The sequence below is a fragment of the Borostomias antarcticus genome (genome assembly GCF_949987555.1).
Source record: "Borostomias antarcticus genome assembly, chromosome: 3".
NCBI classification, from domain to species: Eukaryota; Metazoa; Chordata; class Actinopteri; order Stomiiformes; family Stomiidae; genus Borostomias; species Borostomias antarcticus.
In genome coordinates, this window is record NC_140236.1 from 8,230,322 (window position 1) to 8,252,152 (window position 21,831).

General features: G+C 40.4%; 2 protein-coding genes across 2 annotated transcripts; both read left to right on the plus strand.

Annotated features, from left to right (window-relative positions):
• Window positions 1–3,951: 3,951 nt before the first annotated feature.
• hoxc13a (homeobox C13a) lies at window positions 3,952–7,471 on the plus strand (the record flags this gene model as incomplete). Its single annotated transcript, XM_084461851.1, has 2 exons — window positions 3,952–4,615; window positions 7,212–7,471. The coding sequence occupies 2 exons, from the start codon at window positions 3,952–3,954 to the stop codon at window positions 7,469–7,471; spliced, it is 924 nt and encodes a 307-aa protein (XP_084317977.1).
• Window positions 7,472–16,416: 8,945 nt separating this feature from the next.
• hoxc12a (homeobox C12a) lies at window positions 16,417–18,115 on the plus strand (the record flags this gene model as incomplete). The annotated part of the gene is made up of 2 exons (XM_084436451.1): window positions 16,417–17,005; window positions 17,880–18,115. 2 exons carry the CDS (start codon window positions 16,417–16,419, stop codon window positions 18,113–18,115), a joined length of 825 nt encoding a protein of 274 aa, XP_084292577.1.
• Window positions 18,116–21,831: the final 3,716 nt, after the last annotated feature.

Sequence of the window (21,831 nt, forward strand, 5' to 3'; positions counted from 1 at the left end):
AAAACCGCAGCCTATAGTCACGACACGGCGCTCTACCTGCAATCTCAATCAATCCATCCCTCTGGGCGCCTGTAGGATCCTTCAAAGACCGTTTGTAGCCTCTCTCAGGATAATTGCGTCATTCTCAAGTGACACTTCATTCCAGATATGACAGTGTAGGTCTTTGTATTAAATAGCTACATTCAAGAAAAAAAGTATAACGACATGCAAGAGGTTTACGGAACATGCACTCAATTATTACAGAGGGTCTAGTTTTCGTGCGCCCAGTGTTTTGCCCCTGCTCTCATCAGCCCCCTCCACCAGCCACCCCAGCAACCCACTCTAGCCGTGTGACAGAGGTGGTCAAACTAGGACTCTCGCCATGAAAATTTTGCAGCTGCTATTCAATGGTTATTTACCACCATAGTACAGTAGGCTGTAAGTGAACTAATTGCCTCCGAAGCACTGCCCTCGAGTAACACCAAAAAAACAATAATTTGCATTGATGTTAAAGGCTAGTGTGTTTGTAGTGCTTTCGGCTAGGCTTAGACAAGATAGGTATTGCTATAGCTACACTGCCGTATATGCGTCAATATAGTGTCATTTTCTCGAACATTTTCAAAGTTCACACCATACTTAACGGTATGTCTCCTGTTTGACAAATGATCATGAATTTCATAATACTCTTTCAACTCAATTGAGTTAAAACACTGGATAGCTTGAGCAATCACGCGTTAACGACTGCATGATAAGGTTTCTATTTGTTCCTAAGATTTAACTGTTATGAATCTCTGTCGTTCCTCTGAAGCATTTAATGCAATACTATTGGAGGAATTAAATATGGTAGATACGGACGAATATGTCGGTATATTTTGGGGCAGGAATGCCCTTTTTAATGGGTTAGGGTTATTAATTACTTTTTTACTTGTCATCACTTAATGTAGCCTATGAATCGTGGCCTACGTATCCCATAGTTTCTCAGTGGTGGTCTTTATAGAATGCTTACAAATGCTTCACTGAGAAATGTCTCAAGATATGTGACTTTGTGTATTGGAAATGGAAATGTAGCCTACTCTTTCAGGATTAAAATAGTCTCATCTCTGGCCTAAAATAATCTGTGTCCCGGAAACCATCCTTTCGAGCATAACCTCGTGTAGCCTATGTAAAGGGAGCCCAGTATAATCTCACGATGATCTAAGTGGATATTATGGATATTACTAGCCTACATTTGCCAAAAATATTGTATGAAATCGAGAGAATACTACTTGCCTTCACGCATTTTACATTTACAGATACATCATGTAGGCTATACACTACTGCTGTGTGTGCGTGTGTGTGTCAACAATGAACAATCAACAATGCAATAGGTTCCCGTTATATTTGGGACATGTACAAGCAAGGTTGAAAGGGTTTAGTCATCAGTGGTTTGGCTAAGATTGCAACACAACTGAAATTATCTAAATCAAAGTTACTAATTCAAGTAGCCTACAGCGCTGAACCCTCAACAACATGTTTTTTTCACATTGCATTATAAAGAGAATTCGAGCTCCCCATTGCAACGCAGCATTGGCTTTTGGGAACAAGCCATACGTAAATTATAAGAAAAATCGCCCCTCACAGTCACCATCCGCTAGTTTATGCTATGGAATATAGATACATCTCATGTAGGACAGATAATATACACATTTCAGTGGTAACTTTTCACTTAATGCAGAAAGCTGTCGAGTTGGCTGCGGTATGAGCGTCCGTGTCGCCACAACAAATCCCATCATTGTCCTTTTTAAAACAGGAAATTACTCGAAGCACTATTTGAGTGTTTGTCCCTGTATTCTAACCAGCACTCTGCAGGTATTTTAGAGTCGGTGCCTCTCAATTACAGCAGGTTTGCATGCATTCTCGACAGTGCGAGTGTGAAGTTGATTCTTGTCTGTCTAGACTCTGATTACGACCCTGTTTGTCTGCGTTTTTTACCTTGACCTTGGACTTCCGTGCAGCTGCCATTTGGATGAATTGTCCATAGCCTACTTGTAATCTCCGTGTTAGACAACAGAGCACCACACTGTCTCTGGGCGACGAATTGCGGCGAGCGAGCGGCTTTCCTTAAACTGTAGATATTTAAAGTGAGTATACAAAATTTGAAAGGTTTCCTAACTGTTACGCATCCAACTTTGCAGTCGACAAAATGTAGATGAAGCAAGCAAGGAAGGAAGTGCTTGTAGTTTATACGTCAGTGATAAGCATCACAGAAACACATATTGTGGCATGCATAGGCCTATATCACCTTGTTAACATTAAAAACGGATAAGAATAGACTATTTCGTGTAAATAAAAAGAGGCAATGCTAATGGTCACGTCTTCAGTGGAAAACTTCAAATTGGTAGGCCTACTAGAGAATTGAAATGTCATACCAATTTACTAAATTACTAATTTAGAAATAGTCTAGCATGTGTCAATTAATATTTGAGGATTGGAGAAAATAGTGAAAGGGGGCATTGAATCTCAATTGCCTCGGTCTCCTCGGTGAGATGTGTGACTTGCTCCATGGCCCAGTACGCCACATGGACATTAGACTCCCTTGGAAGTGGAGTCTCTCCCTCCATCTAAGAAAGACTGTGAAATGACATTTTCAAATAAATCAAGTCGAAATGTTTGTCTGCTTCTACCATCTTCTGTGGGTGTTTTATTTCCGTAGTCGAGTTATTTGTCATTTCAAGATAAATGCACTGATTATAAGGCACATTAAACAGCCTTATAGTGCGTATATGTCAGATTATTAAAATGTAGAAAGTGAATTAGACCTGCTATTTCTGGATTGCGTAGTACAGAATAACACGACGCCTGTCCAACTTTTTGTTGGTCATAACCTAAAAATAAACACTACTGTGTTTTTACCTCAGATTTAAATAGAATAGGCTACATTAACCTACATTTATCAGAGAAGTTAATTAGGAAACCAAATATCCCGCATGATGTGCACGCAGTGAGATACTTGGGCATCTGTCCGAGTGAGTTGGTACAATCGTGATATGTCAAAAACAATCTAGGCTTACTAATTTAAATGTAGTTTGAATTTCAAATTCATGTGGACCAACGTTTGAATTAATGGCACAACTTGATGAGAATTATAATTCTCCGTTTGGGTTCACAGTAATTTACTCGTGTTAGGCTATGAAGTTGAGCAGAGCATTACTGTATTACCATAATGTAGCCTACCATAGCCCATAATGTAGGCTACTTGAAGGTAAATAAAATAAACATATGTCTAACACTAAAATATGATATCTGAATGTATCTGATGTAGCCAAAGCAAAATAGTCTCAAGTCGTAGCCTATCCATTTGATGGCCATGCAGCCATCACATTTTACTCGGACTTTAAAGGAGAAGAAAACGATGCAAAGTGTTTTTTTCATGAAACAAAGACGCAGTTATATTCACCAAGGGGTATAGAAGGTGTTCTGCAAATTGTGCATTTTGTTACAACAATGGGAGATTGGGGTAAATAGAATGAACACAAGAAGTGCACAAAAATGTCTCCTACACACATTTGGTAAATGCATTTACAATGGAAATCAACATGTAAACTTTTTCAGGGTAGTTCAATGTTTTCTTCATGTTAGTATGTTCCAGAGTCGGCCAAATGTTGCAGGTTGTTTTCGTTTCCGTATCGCGTAAGTAAAGTAACCAACCTTCCCTTTAAGGGTGTTCGTCTGGTGACTTCAGCCAATGGCATGGCTCTGGATTCCCTTGGAAAAAGCGGTGACACGTGAGCCAGTGGTGGTTTAAAGGGATATCCTCCCCCCACTCACAAGCTCATCTCGTAGGACTTGTTAGCATATCATGTGCCAGGAGTCTTAATGAACTGGACACACGGGTCGTGCGTGCGCATGCGCCTGCGTAAAATGTAGCCTAGTTGGAAATGAGGTGTCCGTCTTGGAGTAGTCGACTTTTAAAAAGCATCGGCAGCCCCTGATATGACGACTTCGCTGGTTCTGCATCCACGCTGGGCGGACACCTTGATGTACGTTTATGAAAAAAGCCCGAATGAAAATAACCAGAATAAAAATCAAACAATGGAGGGACTGAGCGGGAATTGCCCTGCGACCCACTGCAGGGACCTGATGTCGCACCCCGCATTGGGGCGACATTCTGGCACCATAGCGACTCACCAGGGTTCCGTTTACTCGGATATTTCTTCCCCAGACACCGGTCGACAGTGTCCTGCTACCCAAACCTCGTCCAGCACATCTCTGGGCTATGGTTATCCGTTTGGAAACCCTTATTACGGTTGTAGATTATCTCATTCGCACAACGTGAACTTGCAGCAGAAACCCTGCTCATACCATCCTGCAGAGAAATATGCGGAGCCCAGCACAGCGTTACCTACGGAAGAGCTATCTAGCCGAGCGAAAGAGTTTGCATTTTACCCCAGCTTTGCCAGCTCATATCAAGCTGTTCCAGGATATCTAGACGTGTCGGTAGTACCCAGTATTAGTGCCCATCCAGAACCCCGGCACGACGCGTTGATTCCTATGGAGGGCTACCAGCATTGGGCGCTGTCTAACGGCTGGGATGGGCAGGTGTACTGTTCCAAGGAACAAACACAGTCTACTCATCTATGGAAATCCCCGTTTCCAGGTATGGAAAAACTTGATATTTCATTTATTTCATTTGTGTGCACAATTTGAAACCCAATATCGCAATTTTAATGGTCTGTTTTGATTTTTGTATATCCATGTCATGGCATTCCAATGTATGATTAAATCATGTTGATTCGTCATTATTAGTAATGCCGTCACCATAGCACAGCTGAACATGTGCAGAGAAATAACTGGGCACTGAATGAAAGGTACACGTTACATGGCTGACAGGCTACATTACATGATATTCACATGTTGACTCTGGGAGTGTTTGCGCCCTGTCTGGTTGGTCAAGTCCATAGGAAATGTATTTTCCTTCAATCATCCTAAACTGTAAACCCCGCTGGACCTGGAAGAAACCATGCTGAAGATATTTTCACACGAGAAGGGGGGTACCTGAAATAACAAATATGAGCTTATGTTGTTTGTGTGCTATTCGTCGTATTTTTAAATGCTTAGGCTCCTCATAAGTGTGGTTATTTTCAAGTGTTCAGGTCAGTCTTTCAAGTCATATGATGCAGTAGTGAGCCAGTCACGCAGGATATGGACACAGACAAGACATACCTTTGCCCCTAGTTTGATAGTAACCAAGAGGCTACTGTTTGGATTGTGCCAATAAATCTGCATCTCTGTCAGCAGCGGTCTTCATTGTGTCGAGGGCGCTTTGCATACGACAGAATCCATTTTCCATTCGCCTGTGACATTTCCGTTTAATATCTGTGCATAGACATCTCATCATTACAGACAACCCCAATGCTTTTTGAAAGGGAAAAAGAAGATGTTTCCCCTTTGTAATAGCCTAACCACATTCATATCAGATATTTGATAAAAGACACTGGGGCAATAACCGACCAGTATGTTGTTTACACTGTTTTTACTAGACTGCTTCATTTACCACAGGATTTTATCACCTTTATGAAATTTGTAGGCATGTGCATTTCGGATACGGGTGTGCTCAACCGTTAACCTAACTTCCCACACGCCATTTTGCCCCCTTTGCCTTAAAAATACACAGGGGGAGCCACGCAAGCACGGGCGCGCGCGCGCACACACAAACACACGCACACACACACGCGCGCGCGCGCAATGTATCCCCATCTTCTCTCTATCATTCTCTGTATTTGCATGTAATCTGTCTGTTTTACCAGGCCTGTATGTTGTATCCCTGGGAACATTGTTCCTTAACCTACCATAAACACTATTACCATATTTTGATGTTAGTTATATGTTAATGAAAATAAATTGTAAGCCACTCTTATATCACCATCATTAATGTTAATATTTTTAATCTAATCTAAATTCCACTGGTCTCAGAACATGATCAATAGGTTTAGCATTCATGCAAAAGTGCTAAATGTCTCATATACTGGAGAAAGGCAGTACATTCATGGGGTATGTCTCACAACCCAACCGCACTCTTCAAGGTAGAGGCATACCTGCCCCGTCATGTTCTCTCCAGCCTGTGCGGAACTTTTGCGCTTGTGAATAGCCATCAAACAACATTTTCCAACATTCAGCAACTTCTCAGAGTCAACAGTCTCAGAGTCGACTTCAAGGCGTGTTATTTTAGCAAAAGGTATGCATCAGACCATAAGTGCCCATTTTCTTCCTATACAAATGCAATAAATTAACTCTGAATGTTAATTCGTGAATGCACTGATCTTTGCTTTACCTCACCATAACTAACGTTAATACTAACGTTAATAGGCTACTCAATTATTTTGTTGACAGTATTAGCCTACACTTAACTGTGTAAAATTATTTCATAGAGGTAGTACAGACCTAATGTCATCTTACCAAAGTGAAGGAGTTGGTTCCCTGCGCATGACAGGTTTACAGGAGATAAGCAATAGTGTGGTCAAAATTATATGAAAGATATGTTGTTTCCTATAGCCTAAGGTTATTATGGCGTGAAAGGCGCTAGGGTTCGTGCTTTTCATGTAGTTTGTGACTATACATCGATCATGAAGGAGTATAGGATTAAATTACATGAAATCATTCAGGCCCAACAGGCGAAGTAGCCATAATATGTATAGCATTGGACGAGGAATGGCGACCCGTTACCCAAGAGGCAGGTGTTTTACCATCTACATTACAAGATTGCGTCGAATTAAAAAAAAACAACTACGTAAGTAATTAAGTAAGTAAGTAAGTAAGTAAGTAAGTAAGTAAGTGTAGTTTATTTATAAACTTCACTCAGACATGGTCAAAAAGTGCCTCGCAACATAAACATAACATAGAATGCAGAACTGGCAAGTTAGGCTACAAAAATGCCTGCTTAAATAGATGGGTCTTTAACTAAACAAAATGAATCAAGCAAACCATCAAACAAACAAACAAACATAGAGGATAGATAGACTTTATGCATAATCCATCCATCCATACTGCGTTATCTGCACAGACTGTTGACACATGTTATTGAATGCGTTGAGAGTCCACGTGGATTAGAATTTTTGATGAACACATGCATTGCTAATAAACATAAAGGGTGTGTCTATATATCAGCCTGTATACACGTTATAAACTACGTGGCAACATTCTTTGCGTAAAATATGTGTTCTTCTGTGCGTAATAGCGTTCCTCTTTTTTCGCAGACGTAGTCCCCTTGCAGCCTGAGGTCAGCAGTTACCGTCGTGGACGTAAGAAGCGGGTTCCCTATACCAAGCTCCAGCTGAAGGAGCTGGAGAAAGAGTATGCAGCCAGCAAGTTCATTACCAAAGACAAGAGAAGACGCATCTCCGCCACCACCAACCTTTCAGAGCGCCAAGTCACGATCTGGTTCCAGAACCGAAGAGTGAAAGAGAAAAAATTTGTCAGTAAATCCAAGACTAATAATCATATGCACACAACTTGATCGATACTCGCTCCTCACAACACAGCAGTTAATCATCTTCATCAGTCAAATTTTACCTCTTACCGAAATCATGCTTGAAGAACACTTCGGCAGTGTTTCTTTTAAAAATGTCTATTTAAGTCCTTCGGTCCCCACACCACAAACCGCTCCTCTTTTCAGTTTTGAGAAATGCTCTATAAACTGTGAAATATTGAGAATTCAGTTCAACATTGTTTTATATGAATGTACATATATAAATAGCCTATATAATATTTAAAATGACATCTGCATTTCAAAAAGACAAGGATTGAGTGTTTTTTTTGTTTTTACTCAAACCAATCCCAAGAGGAGAAAGGACGTTTCCAAGACATAATGTTCAACAGACAGAACAAAATGAATAAACTATTATCTTATCATGCCATTCAGAGAAGGAGAGAGAACGCAATATGGACATGAAATGGCGGGAGGAAGAGTATTTGTACGCGGGACGCCTCACAATTTGAACATGTCTTCAGCCAACTCCCAGCGAAGGCTTCTGGAGGCAAAGGGCGATACAATTAATTTGTTCAGAAATGCTTTCCGGATTTCTAAAGCTATGTGTATCTTTTTGTGGGAAATGTTTTGTTTAGCCTTGGGTTAATGCGAGGCGGTTACATTGTTAAGCTGTACAGTGCAATGCTTTCATAAGCCTATTTAATTCGTATTCACTCGTGACAGGACTGTAAATTGGAATGTCTCAATACATTAATGTGTTCCTTTATCATTGAAGGATATATCTGTCATGCAACTGGAATGACTGTAAGCAATTAAAGTCAGTGAGTATTACACAGAAATGCACAATCGTTTTATTTGGTTCTCTGTTCTTAGTGTAGCATTTCAGCTGATCGCGCGCATTGTATGCAGTCTTTCGTGCAGTTTGTGAACTCTTGTGGTGTTGAATGAACGTACTGGTAACGTGTTTCATAAATAAATAAATAAATAAATAATCACTATCAATATGATTTCAATAATTTCAGTCGTAAAGTACGTATTTGCCAGACTCGTTGAATGCATGACTTCCATTGCAACATGACTCAGGTCCAACGAAATATGCATCGTTAAAACATAATAATAGTCTCTACAGATCAGTGATGGTGGAGACTTTACCCAAGGAGGTTAGAAGGCCTTAATCTGGGAAGGACATACCAATGGGTAACCAGCCACTCAACAGCACAATTCATGTTGATATACTAGGACAAAGAACTCTTAAAAAGGAGCCTTGAGGAATTCCTTCCAAGTGTTGTAGTTTATATTGACAGTATGAGCTGATGCAGTCGGTGTAGAGAGTAAATCTGTCGTCTGAGATCATGGAATCTTGCCGCGTTCTGACGCACACGAGTTGTTAACTGATTATAGATCGGCATAGCCTATTTATTATTTACTAATTTACTGAAATTGTGTATTTTTCATAGCAGGTGTTATGAAGATACTCCGTTGACTTGCACATGAAAGATATAGTTGCTATATCTGATGGCCTCCTGTAAAATAGTCATACATTTTGCAACCAAACCATAATATGTTGTTGCGTGAGAGGGTTTATCTCCTGGTTCAAGTTCAAATATCCACACACACACACACACACACACACACACACACACACACACACACACACACACACACACACACACACACACACACCATTATCCACTGCTCTGGGCCTAGAGAAAACGAAGACCTTACACATTCCTAACTGATTACATTACCGTCTTATGTAGATGGCTGGCACAATTAATAAGATACATTTTAGGCCCCTGGACAGTATCCTATTGGTTGTTAAATAAAAGATCTCGATGGATCTGGAAGACAACCAGAGTACCAGAGTAAGTAAAATCTTATCTTTTGGTCTCTGAATCTTAGCACAGTGTTCCCCCTGAGGCCTAACTGCCCATGGAAACACAGCATGCCTAATCCGTTCAGGATCTGCATATGGCTGCACTGAGGTGCGGATGGGTACATGAGTGTGTGTTCTCTGTAGGCTGCCAGACTTGTACCGGATGCTCTCCTTGTCGTGGGTTTCCTGGTTTTCTCATTATTACATTAGTAAGAGCCATATTAGATAGATAGATAGATAGATAGACAGACAGACAGACAGACAGACAGACAGACAGACAGACAGACAGATAGATAGATAGATAGATAGATAGATAGATAGATAGATAGATAGATAGATAGATAGATAGATAGATAGATAGATAGATAAGAAAGGTCTTTGCACCGATTGTCTGTAAATTTCGAGCTTCGTTCCACAAGGACGAGAGGTCAATGTGAATAATAACATGCAATTGAATGACAAAGATACAGGGTTTCAGTAAACCCTATGATTATTGTTATTCCACTGACATTACAGAGCAATGTATGAGGTTTTAAATGACCGTTGGTATAGATGTAGGACAACTAGACAACGGACGGAGCGACAAATGATCGAACGCTCATCCTTGATGCACACACACTTACACAAACACACACACACACACACACACATGATAACATACACAATAACACTTTCTCTCTCTCACACACACACACGCACACATACACGTACGCACTCACACACACGTGCGCGCGCACACACTCACACGCACACACACACTCTGAATTGTAGCATACAGAATTCAATACATTTTCGTAGCACGCCTCACAGCAGCAGATTATTATTGCGTGCGGCACCTGTAGCTACACCTATTAGTAGCCTAATTACTTAAGCCTCAAAGGGAGAAAAACGTTAGGTTGCTTTGATGGACTTTCGTTAGCCGTTTTCATAGATTCCCAAAAAGTTATCTTCTGTAGGCCTATGTTACTTTATTGGTTTGTAATAGCATCTTAGCTGCATTGCTCACTACTTTTACTTCCTGTCCCACTCATTGGCGATATAGGGTATGCCACGAGCTTGTGATTGTAGGCCTACTTTGAAGAATAATATTGATGATATTAACATAGTTTTTTACGGAAACTGAGTTTTCTTGTATTCTATTTCTTTGTCCGTGGTGTTCTAACGTAATTTGGACTTTACCCTTGACCGTGACTATGCAGTCACTTTGACCTTGACATCACAGCAGCTTGTGAATAATAAATAGGGGGTTGGGCACCTATGCCCGAGGTTTGTTTGCAGACAAACAAGGTGCTATTTCCAAGTCTAGACAGCTAGACTTAATGACGTGCCATAAATACATAAAAAAGGGGAAGTACACCGATATCCTCTGACCAGCCGTGAGACCGTTCCTTAACATTTGCGTTCTATTCTTTTTGTGTGTTTTACAGAGAAACTCTCAAAGTGGTTTCGCTTCTCAAACCGCCAATGGTTTCATGAGGTATGTGTGTGTGACCACGTAGGACAGGTACTGACGTCTCACACCAACACCACAGCTTGCAGCCATGGTGCATCTGTCCTGGCTCGCTAGCGCATGTGAGAGGAAATGACCATGCGACGTCGCCCACAGAACATTAAAAAGGTATGGCCATTTAGCTTTTTTTCCCAATGTGGGTGTTTGGAAACATGTAATGTAGTCCGACGTTACATTCTGAAAGGATTTTCCTGAGTTTGGGCCAAAATAGATTAATTTATTTCAGCGTTAACTGTGTTTTAGGTTGTTGGAAGGACATGCCAGTGGGCCTATTATTTCAAAACATTTGAATGAACGTGTTTGCATTGCTATCCAAAGGAAATTGAGTATAAAGTAGGCTATACTTTCTTTTTGTTCTTCCTTCTCTTTTTCTTTTTCTTCTTCTTCTTCTCCTTCTTCTTCTTCTGCTTCTTCTTGCCTCTTAGCTTAGTTTAATTTATTATTTTTCATTTTGACACTCAGATAGGCTAATTGTAAAATTATTTTATTTTTGAGGAATAGACGCGTTGCAGCGTCAGGTTTTAGACTGTCAGACAGTCCTTTAATTTATTATCCATGTCCATCATCACGGGCGAAGAGATGATTTCAATTCCATTTCAAAACACAGCTGATCAAAGTTTTCAGTTTCAGTTTAATGCATTTTCATAATTCATTTCCATTAAGACTTGGCATTTTTAATATGTGGCTACATTTATGCAGTGCTTAAACTCACGGTGTCAAAATATGAAATAGAAGTGTTCTAATAGAAAACAAACGTAGGCTATTAAACTATTTCACGAATGGGATTGTATTGCTAGGCCGCCTAGAACGTGTAATAATAAATAAAAAGCGATTCCTATTATAAACCTAAACTACATGATCTACAAAAAACTACAAAAAAGTTTCATAATACCAATGAAAGTCGTGTGGTCATTGTGTTTGTTGAGTATGAGTCGTCCTGTGTGTTGCCATACCCTGTGCACTGGCATGTGAGGATGACTGGAGGCCGAGCAGTGAGGAAGGAGGCTGATAACCTCTGGTGGCGGCAAGTTGGAAGTTTCAGGAAGTAGGATTGCAACTTGCTCAGTTTGTTTGTGTATAGGCTACTCCATTAATAACAACAACTAAAATATTGATATTTATAACAATTAAAATGATTAAAGAAATTATAACAGTCATAACAATATAATCTTGTAATAGACCCTAATTTGTCAAAACCTTTATGTAGCCTACATTATTATAGGCTATAGCCTAGTTATTGACCATAATATTGGGGCGCAGAAGCATTTATCTAAAAGCATTTGCTTTCTCTTGTTTTTCCTAGTCTCCGTTTTATCTCTTTTTACTTTGTATTCTTGCATCACTATAGGATAGAGGCTATAAGATGATATTAATGGGCAGTGGTGCTTTCAACGCGAGGACTGATGAAACAGCCGTAATACTACGTTAACTGGAGTCAAAGTAAACGTTTTTATATTATTTTTGCATTCGCACAAGCTCCACATGGAATCAAGTGGCACGCATGGATATAGGGCCTATTCGCGCATAAATCCAGGGATCTCAGTGTAGGCTATTGGAGATTAATTGTATTTCTAATTCCAATTATTATCCCGTATTGAGTTAAATCATTCATACACACATGCCATTTATCCCTACCTTTCTAGAAATGTAATATTTTTCTCGAGGTCTTTACTGCGCAACATGCCAATAGTACACATTGCGTTGTATTTTACCAATTTATAACCTGTATCCTGGTTGATAAGCTATCAACTGTCGTTGTATTTAACCAATTAATTACCTAGCCTACTATTACAGCTATCAACTGTCATAATATGTTGTCGGCTATGTTTCGAGCTAACTTAATGGAGACATTTAAAAACGTGCCCTCTCTCATTAAATAAAGAATGAATAAAAATGTACATAGGCTGGTCTATTTTAAGGTAGCCTATATGCTAATAACATAGTTGGCATGGTCTTGTTGTTTCGGTTGACGTATTTTACATTAGCCTATTTACACTAGCCTACAGCTAGGCCCAGTGGTAATGTCCATAAATAACGATTTTACTTACTATTCAATTCATTATTGATTGATATCGATCTTTTAAAATATTGATCGACATATTTTTGATTATCTCAAACTAAATCTCTCTCTCTCTCTCTCTCACACACACACACACACACACACACACACACACACACACACACACATACACACACACACACACACACACACACACACACACACACAATTCCCGCCATACAATCATTTTGTTCCACCATACTCTATATGCATATATATTTCACTGTTTCACTGGGCCTATTTCACAAGACCTAGGTTATTCAGATTATTTCAGTTGCCTATTATCGTCACCAAAGACAATAATGCATCATCAGCAGTCGTCAATGTGCGTCTGATTAAATCATATCACCTTCAGTTACTGTCAAATTCAAAGGTTTGCGTTGCATCTAAACTCTAGCTAAATCTGTCGTTTGTCTAATGTATTACAAGAAAAGGTCTCCGTAATGGCTAGTATAGGCTAGACCTATTTTCTGTTGCTGTATCTTTATTTTCCAATCCCCGTTATATTTTCGAATGGTAAAACTTGATCTAGCCTATTTGCAGTTTGAGATCTGTGACCATGGACATCTACCGAGAAGATTTCTGATCTTTTGAATCACAATTAGGCTAAATGGCTCACTTTGCTATAGGCTAAGCTTCTATTTGAAACAGATAGTTGTGCTCAGGCAGAACTATTGTCAATAGCTTTTCTTCATGGACCACAGTGTTGGTGGTCCAAAACGTCCTTTAAGGAAACATAAAAAAGATAGCACTTCGCGGTCTGTCTGGACAAAATCAAAGTAGGGAGGGAAAAAAAACCTTTGTTTACGCTATTGCCCTGTCTGGACAGGACCAGCAATTCCGAGACAGCAATAGGAGCAGACAGTGCACTAGACACTGACCTTGAACTGTTAAGCAGTTTTGTGCAGATATTTGAAGTCAAAATTCAAGTTTCTCCCTGCACTACCAGAGTCGTGCAAACACTTCCCCATTATGGTGTAGTCTGTATTAATCTGCCAACGAAAATAGATTGGTTGTGTTCCCATGAGAACATATTCTGTGGGAGCCCATGGACTGAAAGCGTAGTATGGGGCTGCATGACATATTGGCCTAACGCTCGGTTATTTCCTACAAGGTAAAATTGAATTCGTCATTACGATAAAGACTTAGCACGTATGCGTAAAGCTGCCTGTGTTATTGACGATTGACTGATCACGCAACGCAAATATGTTGGTTCCTGTTTGCTGTTGTGATTTTTGACACGTTTTTATTTCAGGAAACAAAATAGATACCGCGAGAAGTTGTGAACTGGTAGTAAGACATCTGTGGCGGGCGTGTACCTCTCTCAGAACGTATAGCATGTATGTGGACCTGATGTTCTGCATTTCGAGATATAGGCCTACTAACTAGCTAACAAGGGTTTGGAATGACTGGCGCGAACTAGGCATGTGAGCCTCGCGAGCGTCTCCAATTTGACACTGATATTTAGTTCTATTTAGGGGCTGAGGTTCAAATTGAGCTCTTGAGCATTGCCTTTAGTCTACTGTGACTCTGTAGCCTATCAAATAACCATGGAGTTGCACATCGTCCTCTAACCAAATAAGTTTGAATGAATGGTATTGCTCTCAGATAACGCGTGCCTTTCATTCTTCCTGCGCCACTTGAAATTATGGCGGCCTTAAAAATGTAATTCTGTGGAAAGTCAGAAAACATTTTATTTATTTATTCACAGCATATCTAAGAGGGAAAGGGGTGACGTTTTAACGGTGACGTATTGCTAGTGGCATGATATAAACCTGTGTATTTACCCGACAACTGGTTTGTTGCAATATAGCCTAACTCAGAGTCCCCACGACATACTAGCGTCATGTCCAGGGGGTGTACTTCATCAAGCTGCCTCACGCCGAGGAATCAGGAGATAGGCGCCTGCCCTATGAGCTATAGGCTTGAGAACTATTGGTTCTCAAGGCTACTTACTAACTCAAAGGAACCCTTTCATTTTATCTGTCTGTTCAAAGTTCAATAATGTGATGTCTTGTGATATATACTTGAGTTGCCCTTGATGTCTATATGTATTGGGTATATTGTAATATTTAAGTGTGATGCATATGTTTAACGCTTTGAGCGCCAGCCGATATTCATCGCCCATATGCGCCGTGATGTGGTGAGTAGCCTACTGTATATCCAATCAAAGTCCCATCAATATACGCATAGGCTATCCTGTAGGGTATTCAACATGAATGGCCTATTCATACATGACTGCAAGCTTGTTGGTAACGTAGCGCTCTTATCAGTAGGAAATGAATACGTATGACGCAGTTTGTTGAGAATTATTATTAGTGCCAGTGTAAAATATGTAAATGGAGACAGATTTATAGCAAACAAAGCACCACGGCTGTTGTTGCTAAGTATTTCCAGATATCTGAAATTAAATTGATCTGTGGATTCAGATCAGAATAGGGGGATAGATGAGATACTACAGTATCCCATAGACATATGTTTGAAACTATGAAAGCCTACATTTGGACTACCTATTTGATAGCCAAGACCAGATCGGAATTTATGAGCTGAGCGTGTATCTTTGGAAATATGGCAAAGTTTTTTTTTCTGCAGATATGGAACACTCCATATTGGTTTATATGTTCTCAGTTTTTGTTTGTTTGAATAACGTGTTTCTTGCTTCATTCAGAACTTGTAATACAATGCATGCGTCCGTGGTGCATCCCCAGAGTTAAATCCACAGATCACCTAATTAATGAGATATAGCGCAGTCTCTCTACTGATTGAATCTGTTAAGTGTCCTCTGCTACCTTGTAAAATTCATATAAAATAATTGTGAGAGGTCTAACAATCCCAGCAGAGTTTGGCTAAGAGCGTTTATAGGGGGTATCTGTTAAAGTTGTTCATGTGAGGTGTACGAGAGAATATTATGTGAAATATACACTGTTAAAGTAACCTTATAGAATATCGTCTCCTTTTACAGAGCCAATGGGTTCAACCTGCTGACCCCCTCACTGTAGATATGAGTACAGAGCATCAATGAGCATCAGTCTTTTCTTAAAACAGGCTTGTAAAAAAGGGACATCACAGCTTTATATGACATTGAATTCAACCGTAATTTGTTCGAAAACAAGATGTCATATGCACCCTCCCCTACAAGGAAAATAAATCGTTTTCATTAGAAATAGTATTTTAAAACTTTGCCAGCTAATAAAGATATTAAGCGAGGCTAGGGACAGTTCCACATATTTGTACAGTTGAGCGTAAAGGGAGAAGTAGTGTGGGACTCCGCATGCTTTCAGTGAAGGAAAACACGATTCTACGTTTTGAATAAAACATTTATAGTATTAGTAAAAAGCATATAAACCTCCTTAATACAGAAGTTAATGCTTTGTTTTGTCTGAGATGGACCAAGTGGGTGGTACCCCGAGCAGACGAGTAAACTTGGTCACGTGGTTTGCGTATGACCAATCCGGTGCCCCTCCAGGTTTAACTATGTTAAATGTCAGATTGCAATAAAGTAGAAGCTGTTGGTCGGGCCCGCGGAAATGGGCGAGCATAATCTCCTTAATCCAGGGTTTGTGGGACCTTTGGTAAACATCCACACTGGCGACACTTTCTACTTCCCCAATTTTAGAGCCTCGGGGGGACAACTGGCGGGGCTACCTTCTCTCTCCTACCCGAGAAGGGACAATGTGTGCTCCCTTCCGTGGAACCCATCGGAGCCCTGCAATGGATATTCTCAATCCTATTTTAGCAGCCCCGTTTCTATTAATCCTTCTTTTAACCGATCGTGTGAAATTTCTCGGCCGGAGGAGGGTAAATGCTACTATAACGGCGGTGGAAACAGGGAACCCTGTTCAGGTGGCAGCAGCCTCAAACGGGAGGAGAGGGCGAGAGACACTTCATCCCTAACATCTGAGCACGGGATGCACAGTGGAATGATCAGTAGTGGTGGTGGTTTTACCAAGTACGATTATGGGACTGAACAACTCACACAAGACCCGCCATCCTGCCAGTCTCTGGAATCCGACTCCAGTTCTTCGCTGCTCAATGAGGGTAGCAAGCCTTCCTCCAGCGACTCACAGACGCTGGTGTCACCGGGAAACCACTCCAACAACATCGCTGCAGGAGGAGGTGGGTCCCATGATGCATGCATGATCTGCCTGATAGTCTATATAAAGCACCATGGTTACCATTCAGGCTTTTGCACGGACTTTTTTTTTCTTTTTTCTTCTTATTTTTTTCTCTTTTTTTTCTTTAGCCAGGGCGTGTTTTCATGCTTCGTTATCATGATGCACAGCCCGCTGTTTTGATTTGTCTACAGGCGACTTGCGAAGTGGATAAACGCCGCTAGGGGTTGCCCTAAAATTCAACCATTTGTGAACAGCCATGCAGGAAAATATAGGCTAATATGGCTGCTTTAGACATTCCTGCCGACGACTTCTCTCTCTACCATTACATGCACACCAATGTGACATAACATAACAGAATCAGCTGGTCTAGATTGTTATGCATTTCTGACAGAGTGCTGTGATTTAAAGAGGTGCGTCGCTTTGGATGACTGCACCGAATAGAGAACGTTCCGTTTTAATGACTCGTAAACACAATTAATATCTTTCGTTGTGTACTCGGGACTCATTTAATATGCCTCCAAACTCGCAAATAAGTAGGAGTATGTGCAAGCACGACCTAATTATCCCGTTAATGCTGCTTTAACTGCAACAGTAAAATTCCATGTGACACAAACCACTGTAAATAGGTGGTCCATTGATGCAGGCTATAGACAAGTGAAAAAACAAACAACCATTGAACTTGTGGACCTAAGCCCCTGGCTCTAAACATGTCGCGTGTGGTTCCGGTCTAGGGAAAGATCACAACAAATCAAGTGTGATGCGCAAGCTGTGCGCACAGGAAGTCCCCACCACCAAACAGTGTAGGCTATAGCCTTGGAGGTGACCGTGAAATGTGCAACTGTTGTGACTAATCCGTTGTATGCCCCCTCCAGGAGCTCCGTGGTACCCGATGCACACTCGGACCCGAAAGAAACGCAAACCCTATTCCAAACTTCAGCTGGCCGAGCTGGAGGGCGAATTCATGCTCAATGAGTTCATCACCCGGCAGCGGCGGAGGGAGTTATCCGACCGCCTGAACCTCAGCGACCAACAGGTTAAAATCTGGTTCCAGAACCGGCGTATGAAGAAGAAGAGACTGATGCTAAGGGAGCAGGCTTTGGCCTACTTTTAGCGACGTTACATAAGGTGAATTGATTAGTGCGAGCTCGGGTCTGTGCGTTCCTCTTCAAATGCATGCACTCGTCCACCCCTCCTCCCGTGACGGCAGGTTGAATAATTAAACGTCCATCAAGTTGTGCAAAACGCAGGAGGTATAGTATAGCCAGCCTCAAGGCAAAGAGCCAAGTGTCACTGCCTGTGGTACATGGCGCTACCTTTACTTTTCCAACGCAGGGTTTGACTGCCTTAGTGTTGTGGTGTTACTTAGCCTACACAGACGTCAATGAGCTGTGAGATGGTACTCTTGCGTGCCACATAAGGCCTAAGCTACATTAAGGGTGACATTAATGGTTAAAACCCTTGTTTCCCAAAACACAATTGTGAAAAGTGAATGTTGTTAAGATATGTGATTTATTTAGTATGTAATGATACCTGTTGGTGTTTTGGCCAGCGAGGATGAGGATGAACTAAAGCCACTATATTGCTAACAGTCAATAAAACGAGGGATGAGTGACAGAGGCCTAAATGCTCGGCTAATTCCTGACCAATACCTCTGCGGCCCGGTGCATTTATCTTCGCTGCCAATGTAGACTGTTTGAGGTGCATACATTTCCCATTTGTTTAACATGTCACCAACGAACACTTGTTAGGGAAGCAGAACATTACCCGTATCTCTTTTCCATAGTTCCCGCCACGTGTTTTGGGCACCGTTCACGGTCACGGGCAGGAAGTCAGACAGGACTCATCTGAAGAAAGGGATTATTTGCCATGAATTTCAACTTTCTAAAGATATTTCCATATTTCATTGCCTCTTAATCCTTCTTACGACCTCTGAACTACTATCAGTGGTTCTCAGTGTTTTACCATTTATTTCACAACAGAGCTGGAATTGCATTATTGCAGCAATGTTGTTCAACAGGCTATTCTTAAATGCAAATCGCATGTAGATTCATCTTGCACTTCAGAAGCTTCTGTAGGCCTACTAGTTGACGACGCCTCAGGATGACGTTGCCGCTGCTGTGCCCATTCACATTGATTGGATAAAAAGTCCAATGCAAATAAATACCGTTTTAGAAAACAAAATTCAGCTTACTTGAAAATCGGAACACTAAGTCCCGGGGATCTCCCCTGCATTGTTCATACAACGGTTATAGGTTATATAAGTGAAATGTATTTGCAGCATGTTAGTGATGTGAAATGTAACGGTTCGCAGGCAATAATGTCTGTCCCTTTTTACTTTTCTGAACACAAGTAGTAAGACTGATCACGTGTAATAAATAGGCCAAATGTCGCATATAGGTGAAGACAATATTTTTACCATAGCCATTCAAATATTAGACGTGTGCAAATATGACTTGTGTATTATTATTGTTAATAATAGCAACAATAATAATGTTACTATTAATATTAATTGTAATATTATTATTAGGCTACTATTGTTAACATTATTATTGTGATCGAAAATGTCATCACAGATGCTGTTTATTTGGCATAGCCTATTTGTTGTAGGCCTATTTGCTATTCGCCATATATCCTATCCCTTCCCTCGTCATGTACTCTATCACATTGTAAATCGTATGGAAATTATATAATATGATACTATTTACATCCTATTTCAGGATCTCATTGTAAAAGTGTTTATGTTATTGTTCATATTGAGTATTGTAGGCTACAATATCGCATTCCACATCTGCGGTTGTAAGGGTTATATTGATTGTGGCATAGGCTACAGGTAATACCATGATTATATCATATGAAATGGGATGACAGCTAACCTACTATTTAGGCTAAGTCACATTTCCAGCTACCCTACTTCAATATAAGTGTCACTGTTTTCTTGTTTCGTCATATTGCATTTCCTTCCTTGCGCTTGTAAGGATTGCTATTGTCTTGTAAAAGTAATAATGAATGTATATGCAAGGTTTCCAATAAACGGACTATTTGAAATCATTATTGGTCACTTCATTATTACTTTGCTGTTGTTGGCGGTTTCCTCCTGCCTTTCATTTGAGTAGTAGGATCTATAGTCCTATAGACCTATAGTCACACAGGCTACGGAACACACATTTCGGTCTCCAATTTGCGTAGACATTTCCCCGATAAGCCAAGATCCACAAACAGATCAAACAACGACATTTTCTGAAACGTGATTAATTCTTCTATTATAGCCTATATCCATACAACCATTTCGAGAACGTGGAAATTAAAACACCTGAAAAGGTGGGACATTGTCTTGTTGTATACTGTAGCCTATTATTGATGTAGGCCTATAGGATATTCGCTTCATTAGGCTGTTATTTCATATTCCAAGAATTCAGAGTTTTGTGGGACTATTTGTTTAGCTTTGTATAGCGTTGCCAGTGATTTTCTTTTAAACAAACGGGTGGATATATTGTGAAACGTTGGGGCTTGTTTTACTTCTGCGATATAGCCCTAAAGCAGTAGCCAGTAACAGATACCAGTAGTATAGGCCTACATAAATGAATGGATCTACCTGCTGGCTTGTTAGATATAGGCCTAATGATATTTACAGATTTAGTCTACAAAACAGGCCTACCGCGACACAAACATATCCAGGTTTAGGTCCTCTGTGCCTCTGTAGAGCTTTATTTTCCTACTGGCGAAAGCGGTGAAACGCCATAGGCTACACAACACTGTCATATCAACTAAATTACACTTAACAGGCGACATAGACCAACCAATGCAGTCTTGTTAAAGGGCATATCCCAAGAAAGTGTATGTTTTTATTTTGTGCTGTGTTGAGATCAGTTGTTGCCATTTCAGTGAACTGTGAAAGGCCGGCTCCAGCGACCTAGTCATGGCACCAGGCAAAGTGGTCTGACTGAGACTGAGTTAGCTAGTTTGTGCATGATCAAAACACATGGCCTAGATCAAACGTTGCTTTTTTGCCTGATACATGACTCTTGTGAAGTTTATAGCTACTGACAACAAAATATTGCTCGTGTGCTTAAAGATTGATTTATCAAATTTGCGATGTGAATGTTTCAATCAGATCCATCATCACAGTTAGGAATTTTAACTGCTACAAGGTCATAATCAATAAAGATCAACAGGACCTCTTATTCTACTTCCATCCATCCAATTTCATATATTCGTCTATGATCCCTGCGAGGGATTAATCTAGATATGTAGCACATACACCATTCCGCATAGCATTGCAATACGGAGGAGGCTACCATAGGCACTGAAATTATAGCATACCTTTCAGATGCATTGCCGCAAGTAGGCCTATTTAAATGAGTCAGAGTTGCATGTTAGTAGGCTAACATATTTCCCCCCCAAATTGAGATATGGAGTATCTCAAGTATCTGTGGTAACTTATTCAGTCATTTAAGGTTTAAAACGCATTTGTGCTTTGCCGTTTAATGTTTGATGTAGGCTTAGAGTTTGATAGAATCACAGACTGTCGAGTTTGCAAGCTTTCGGCATTCTTATTTAGCACGATTTCAGTGTATTTTGACTGAACGACATAGGGCTATGCGATATTATTATTTTGTCAGTGTTTGCTTAGTGTTTGTTCATTGATCAAACTGTGTAGACTATTGTTTGGTCAATTAACAAACACTGAGCAAACACTGACAAAATAATGTTTTGTCATGATAGATAACCACATGCAGGTCTAGGCCTAGGCTATTAAAAAAATCAGTGGAAGTCTGTGGATAAATCTGTGGCTAAATCTCTGTCCCAATTGTTGTAGCTAATGTAGTA